Source organism: Formica exsecta, unplaced genomic scaffold (assembly GCF_003651465.1).
Source record: "Formica exsecta isolate Colony F162 unplaced genomic scaffold, ASM365146v1 scaffold308, whole genome shotgun sequence".
In the NCBI taxonomy this organism is placed as follows: Eukaryota; Metazoa; Arthropoda; class Insecta; order Hymenoptera; family Formicidae; genus Formica; species Formica exsecta.
The window spans coordinates 1531518-1539601 of NW_021850337.1; the positions used below are offsets into that span (position 1 = coordinate 1531518).

At 28.0% G+C, this 8084-nt stretch overlaps 1 protein-coding gene across 1 annotated transcript; it reads right to left on the bottom strand.

The window, feature by feature from the left end:
• Positions 1–1676: 1676 nt before the first annotated feature.
• Positions 1677–5308, bottom strand: LOC115237729 (lysosomal aspartic protease-like; the record flags this gene model as incomplete). The annotated part of the gene is made up of 8 exons (XM_029810965.1): positions 1677–2081; positions 2164–2256; positions 2383–2515; positions 2586–2708; positions 2828–3027; positions 3155–3273; positions 4060–4266; positions 5274–5308. Coding segments are annotated over 8 exons (1060 nt in total), but the record flags the coding sequence as incomplete, so codon positions are not given.
• Positions 5309–8084: the final 2776 nt, after the last annotated feature.

The following is an 8084-nucleotide window of genomic DNA, read 5'->3' on the forward strand; positions in this document are numbered from 1 at the left end:
CGTCTTTGTATTGTTTTCTCTAATAGACTAAGCGTCAATTTTGAGACATTTATATTTGCAAAATATAATTATTTATATGATTAAAACGCTTTTATATATTTTTTATAAAAAGCACACACACACACACATTTTATTTTATTTTATTATTTATTATAGAAGCAATAACTAAATAAGATAGTGATACATTACATTTATATATATACATATATATTTATCAGCATTATTAAATATTTTTTAATACTGTCGGAAAAATTAATATTTTGGAACAATATTTTTTTAAATGACGCAATTTTATAATATTTAATAGCAAATTTCTTATAAATTGGAAAGTGTGGGACAATTTATGATGCATAAATGTATTAGTTGTAATATTCTTTTCAATGCAATTTATCTTTAAAGAGAAAGATATATATTACAGCAAGAATATCGCTTATTGTTAATGTAATTGTAAATGACGCAATTTTATAATATTTACAAGTGCGTTACATCTTTTTTAGGGGTAAAAATTAACTAACTAATTATACTGTTAAATAATAGACGGAACAGCCAAAAAGTTGGCATCGAAGATAGTTCGAAGGAAGTTTAAATACTACGTTCAAAAGATGATATTCACTTAGATAAGTACATAATATATGCGTGCAACGTACAATGTAGAAAGGTAATCTCTTATATGCGCCGATCATCCACATAATTATCGAGCATTTAGTCAGCAAACTTGTAAATGTTTTATCATTTTTGTAGACACTGCATTTCTGCTTGCCAATTATATCATATTGATTTCAACTACTTCTGGTTGCATTCAGAATTTTATAGGATATTGAAAGTAGAATAAGCTTTGTCGACATATTCTTATATATCCTGCAGATGATAAGGCATTACTAAAAGAATTATAAAATACGTATTTGCAAAAAAAAACTAACTTTTCTTTATTTTAATAATATAGATATCTTCAATTAATTTATTCTATGCATTTATATATATATATATATATATATATATATATATATATATATATATATATATATATATATATATATATATATATATATATATATATATATATATATATATATATATATATATATATATATATATATATATATATATATATATATATATATATATATATATATATATATATATATATATATATATATATATATATATATATAAATGCATAGAATAAATTAATTGAAGATATCTATATTATTAAAATAAAGAAAAGTTAGTTTTTTTTTGCAAATACGTATTTTATAATTCTTTTAGTAATGCCTTATCATCAAGAATATCGCTTATTGTTAATGTAATTGTATTTTAAATGATTGCCATATAATATTTTACATAAACATGATTGTTTCAAAATTTAAAGGATTAAATATCGTGAAGCTTGAATTATTAATGTGGAAAGATCTAGCGATTTTTTTTCAAGAGAAAACTATAATTGCATGAGCGAAAATATATTATAAATTATTTTGTTTGATAAATGTTTGCAAGTTCTTAACTGTGTGGAAGGTTAATATATAAAATCGAAGACATATTCTTATATATCCTGCAGATGATAAGGCATTACTAAAAGAATTATAAAATACGTATTTGCAAAAAAAAACTAACTTTTCTTTATTTTAATAATATAGATATCTTCAATTAATTTATTCTATGCATTTTTTTATTTTTTAACAGATCTATTTGTATTTAGACAATATATGATAGATACATCAAATTATATTGAAGATTCCGCATATATCTTTGTTTTAATTTTTGAATATATAACAAAAATATCCATTTACAACAGTGCACCCATGGATAGTTATAATTAAAAGTTACGAAACAATATGCATCAAATGCTATAAAAAATATTTTTTTTTTGTTTGCGAAATTGTCATTCATATCTAATGTTTGACGGTATAACTTCAAAATAAGGCAATCGACATTTATTTCGATGGAGCAAATCCCACTTGGTTATTTCCCAGATCAAACACGGTATAATAAGGACCAATAAATACATCGCCCAGAATCCATAGATCTGAGTCCTCTCCCTGGAAGCCGCTTGAACATGTCACGGTGCCGTCGTCTGCCGTATCCTGCAAAAAATTAAATACATCACAATGCGAATACTTTATATTCTTAAATAATTTAAATCGAATTACAATCTATAATACTCACTTGAAGAATATAATCCTTAGGGGTAAGATTAAACGTCTTACCACTCAGAGCAAAACCGATTGGAGGCAATTTAGGAAGCTGATTGCAGTCCACCTTGAAACAAAAGGAAATCAAATTACTAATTAGTAATTTAACAAAATATTAATATATATTTAGTAACATTTTATGATTTTTTTATAGAAAGATATGCTATTGTGAAAAATATGTTTGTTTACTTACGTTTCCATTATTATCAGCTCCAATTAGTTTGTTAATAGAGTCGATAACGTCTGATGGTCCAACTATTAGTGAGGTACCCGTGTCAGCGATAGCTTGGGAGCCATTCGCGACGCTATTACCACCTACTAAGACACTATAGCGCAATAACGTTAAAATTTTGTTGGAACATAATCAATGTAATTAAAAAAAAAAAAAAGACATACCTATCCAAAGCAAATTGCCAATATTCTTTGCGAGTAACAGGAACATATGTGATATTACCATCGTAATGATCATGATCGATACCACCCAATATCAATTCACCACCTACTCCGGCTGAAGGGTCTCTGCATAGATTATATATTTTCTCAATATTATTGTATAATATAAATATATATATATATTTTTTTTTTATTAAAAAGATTTTTATAGATATGCGCTGTGCATATGAAAAGAAAATACGAACCGACTCAGATAGAAGCTGAAAACAGGTTCTGGCACTAGGCCTTGTTGGACTATATTGTTGAAAACAGGTGTCACTCCATCGACGGATATCGATGGATAGCCCATACCCAAGATACCGTCAAACTGCGCAAAAACGAATGTTAAGCCCGGCTCATTGATCGCTTCTGCGAATGTTTGGTTTTGAACATTGAGACCGGCAACCTATAAAAAATTATATTAATAATAAAATATCACGACGCACAATAATAACATGAAAATACTTAAAAATGTTTATAAACTATAATTGTAGTTGCAATTGTATTTGATTATTTGATTAAGGATGACTCACATTTACTACATCAGTAGATAAGAATCCAGTCAGACTGCCAGTGCCATACTGAATAGCAAACGAAGCGCCATTTGGTTGATATGTGCTGGATTTGCTACTATCGTATGTTTTATGAATGTCTGTAAAAAATAGTAAGTAATATCACAAGTTAGCAATATTAAAAAATTTTCAAAAATAAAAAATAATTTTATTGATCTTAATAAAGACTGCTTATTTGAATTATCAAATATAGCTAAATGCATACATTCGCCGTTTTAACTCATGAGTTATCTTTGCGTGTCAAAACTTATCTGCATCTTTAGAGAGTGAATGTGATAAATAGCAGAAATAAGTCTGTACATGTAAATTGTAAAGCTTGGTTTTGTGATATTTACATTATCAATAATTTTAATTTTTAAAATTGCATTTGTTCATCTCTTTTAAGGATTCTAAAAGATTATAATTGAAAAATATAATTAGTAGATAGAGTAAAAAATTGTATAACATTTATAATATCTTTTTAAATGTACGCTTTGATTTGGTATTAATTATTCGAAAATTTAAGATTTTTGTTAATATTTTTATGCAATAATTAATATTATTAAATATAATAATGTGCATATATAAATATTAAAATATTACATAAATAATAACATATTCGTAGTGCTTGTTCTGAGTGTTCATTAAATTGCACTTATTAATTGTAAGTACATAGCGATATTTTTTAGTGAGAAATATCGAAAAGTTCATAACCATTTTTAATGTTTAAAATGAAGGAGGAAGAATGGAATAAAATTCTTTTTAATTCGCTTTCTACTAGACAAACATACATTCATGTGTGTGAGCCACGTGAGCAGTTTAAAAAATATTGCTATGTACTTATGGGCCCAAATTAATTATTATCTTGTATATATTAAGGTACTTACCGCAAGCCAAATTCATAATGCTGCATTGTGCTGATGGTACCCAAAGATTTGAGGAACCAGTATCAAATAATATTGAAAAATTCTGCGGCGGAGTTCCGATACTGATATTACCATAGTACTGCGCGTCTAGATAATTACTCAAACGTTCCGGTGAAGTATGATTTACGGCCAAAACTTTTTGCACGTCGATACCAACTTTCTTCAAAGTTTTTCGAAAATGTCTGTAAAAAGTAGTAAGTAATATCACAAGTTAGCAATATTAAAAAATTTTCAAAAATAAAAAATAATTTTATTGATCTTAATAAAGACTGCTTATTTGAATTATCAAATATAGCTAAATGCATACATTCGCCGTTTTAACTCATGAGTTATCTTTGCGTGTCAAAACTTATCTGCATCTTTAGAGAGTGAATGTGATAAATAGCAGAAATAAGTCTGTACATGTAAATTGTAAAGCTTGGTTTTGTGATATTTACATTATCAATAATTTTAATTTTTAAAATTGCATTTGTTCATCTCTTTTAAGGATTCTAAAAGATTATAATTGAAAAATATAATTAGTAGATAGAGTAAAAAATTGTATAACATTTATAATATCTTTTTAAATGTACGCTTTGATTTGGTATTAATTATTCGAAAATTTAAGATTTTTGTTAATATTTTTATGCAATAATTAATATTATTAAATATAATAATGTGCATATATAAATATTAAAATATTACATAAATAATAACATATTCGTAGTGCTTGTTCTGAGTGTTCATTAAATTGCACTTATTAATTGTAAGTACATAGCGATATTTTTTAGTGAGAAATATCGAAAAGTTCATAACCATTTTTAATGTTTAAAATGAAGGAGGAAGAATGGAATAAAATTCTTTTTAATTCGCTTTCTACTAGACAAACATACATTCATGTGTGTGAGCCACGTGAGCAGTTTAAAAAATATTGCTATGTACTTATGGGCCCAAATTAATTATTATCTTGTATATATTAAGGTACTTACCGCAAGCCAAATTCATAATGCTGCATTGTGCTGATGGTACCCAAAGATTTGAGGAACCAGTATCAAATAATATTGAAAAGTTCTGCGGCGGAGTTCCGATACTGATATTACCATAGTACTGCGCGTCTAGATAATTACTCAAACGTTCCGGTGAAGTATGATTTACGGCCAAAACTTTTTGCACGTCGATACCAACTTTCTTCAAAGTTTTTCGAACAGAATCCGTCTTGTGCAATGTAATCCTTAAAGCAATATAAAAAACATTTTCTTACATGTATACATATACACACATATACATATATAATGTATAGTTATATTTTTACTAATACATAGAACAAACATTTTAAAAAAATATAAGTTATAGGGAATTCATAAATGTATATTTGTCACAAAAATCAAAATCACTATACATAATTTTAATATAAATACAAAAGATTATATTGTATAAGCATTATTATGTAACAAACTTTAATAAATTAAACCGATATTTTTTTTATTATAAAATTTTTACATTTCGTATATATCTGAAATATTATTTAATTTAAAGTCTAAAGTTTTATATTAAGGCATTACAATTTAACAGAGACTTTGAGTGTTAGTTAAAGATATCGTTGTATGTAATCTTAGATACCTAAAAACAAAGAGATGACTCGAAATTTTTTAGATGTGTAAAAACAAAGCGAGACGGATTAAGAAAGTGTAAACAGGCACTAGGTGAAAGAAGGACATAACTAAGCAGTCAGTCAGTCCCGAGCCCTCGCCGCGGCAAGACGAGTAAATCTATCAATACTAAATACACATTTGAAAGTTAAAAGCCTTTCCTGATTCCCATCGACTCCCGTCTTATAAATGACTGTATTTACTAAAAAAAGGGTATATGTGGAGATAGCGTCAAATAAACAAATAAGAAAAAGCAACTTACAAATATATAGTTCATCTGCTTACACGTCAGAAAATAGTTTACTATTAGAAATGTGATAAGGATACCGCGATAAATTAGACAATAGCGCGTGCTTCATGAATTCATAGAGAATCTTTTTTCAAAAACATTCTATTTTTATTTTTTTTATTAATAAACGAACACATACATTTTTGTATAAATAAATTTTGTCTAATTCTTAAAACGAATAATGAGTCTAAAGCGATTAAGACGCATATTTACAACTGAAACAGCGCAATATTCTCAAGTCATTCGTCCAGTCCGAAACCTTTCACACAAATCTGCGTGTCAAAAGGCGGAGGTAATCCTCGATTCTCATGTCGCGGACAATTCATGGCGGAATGATGCAGATTACGTCTATAAAGAAGCGATTTATATCAGAGGATGACGAGAGAGAAAGGTCCATGTTAGACAGTTGCAAGATTTACAAGTAACGCACGAGTCGACTGTATTCAGGCTGTGATCCTAAAGAATTAGACACACTGATTAAAAGCGGAGTAATGAGACACATCGTTAAAACGAAAACGGTGGCGGGGGGGGGGGGGGGATACAAAAACGTTGTTGACACTGACAACGGTGACGCAAAACATTAAAATTAAAAGAAAATATAAAGTGTCAATCTCGGAGAATAAATAAAAACAAAAGTAATAAATATAAAATGGTCCCAACAATATAAAGACAACAATACAAGAAGTCGTCGTTAAAGAAATAAAAGGTTGTCATGTACGGTAAATAAAAATAAAAATAAATATAGCGCAAAAATAAATGTTGTCGCCAGATAAACAATATCGCAGATAGTTACATATAGAAGTAAGTCAGAAACGGTAAAATGTGAAAAAATTCTTAGAAATTACAACGGACTGTATACATAATAAATAACAGATGTCAATTATGATACAATAAAAATAAAAATAAATAGGGAGACATAATAAAAAGTCAGATGGTAAAATAGTCAAAAATAAACAATCATGTACGGAAATTAAAATTGATAAAAAATAAAAAACGCAATAAAATGAACTATTATCACTAGATAAATAGTGTCGCAAAAAGTTGCATAATTTGTCAAAACGATACAGTATGAAAAAATCTTAAGAAATACAAAAGAACATACTATATCTCCATAATAAATAACCAATGTCAATTATAATACAATAAAATTAAGGAGACATAACAAAAATCAAATATAATAACTTAAACAGTATAATATGACAGAAATCAGATTTTAGAAAGTTTGTCTAGAACCGTCAAATACGCTTCTGGAAGGCATTCGGTGTCTGTTTGTAAATTTAAGCTATCTTTTTGTCTTTTAATGTGTAGGACTTCTGAGATCAATCGCTTATGTAAATGAGGTTCATAGTCCAATATTTCAACTCCATCCCACTTGAAATCATGATTAAAAGTGGTTCTGTGATCAGTTATAACAGAGCGATTAGTCGTATTTCTCCGGATGTGGTTTCTATGTTCCCCTATTCTCGTATTTAGTTGTCTCTTCGTCTGTCCAACGTAAGACGCCTCACAATTATCACAATTGATTTTATAAACAACGTTATTGCGACTCGATGGAGAGCAAAAATCTTTATGCACCTTAATAAACTTATTCATTTTATTAAGACTGCGATATGAGAGTTTCACATTTAAGTCTTTGGTTATTTTTTTAAATTGTTCCGATATTGAAGGAACGTAAGGTATTGTAAAGTACGTACCTCTTTCAAGTTCTTCTCTCCTTGTTTATCGTTGTCAGAATTAGAGCTGATATTGTGAAACAGAGTTTTGAGACGTTCACGAAAGACATCAAAAATAAAATTGAGAGGATAACATTTTTCCAACAGAATAACAATGACAAATTCAAAGTTTTTACGGTGGAACATAGGATGAGACAATCGAATCACTCTGTCAATTAAACCGATGACAGTACCTCTCTTTTGGCAAAGAGGGTGGTTGAACAAAAAATGTAAATATCTCCCTGAAAAGGTGGGCTTATGGTACCAATCAAAGGTCAGATGATTATCGTTTAAAAACATGGTGACATCCAGAAAATCAAGTCTATTCTCCTCCCAAATCTCAATAGTAAATTGCAA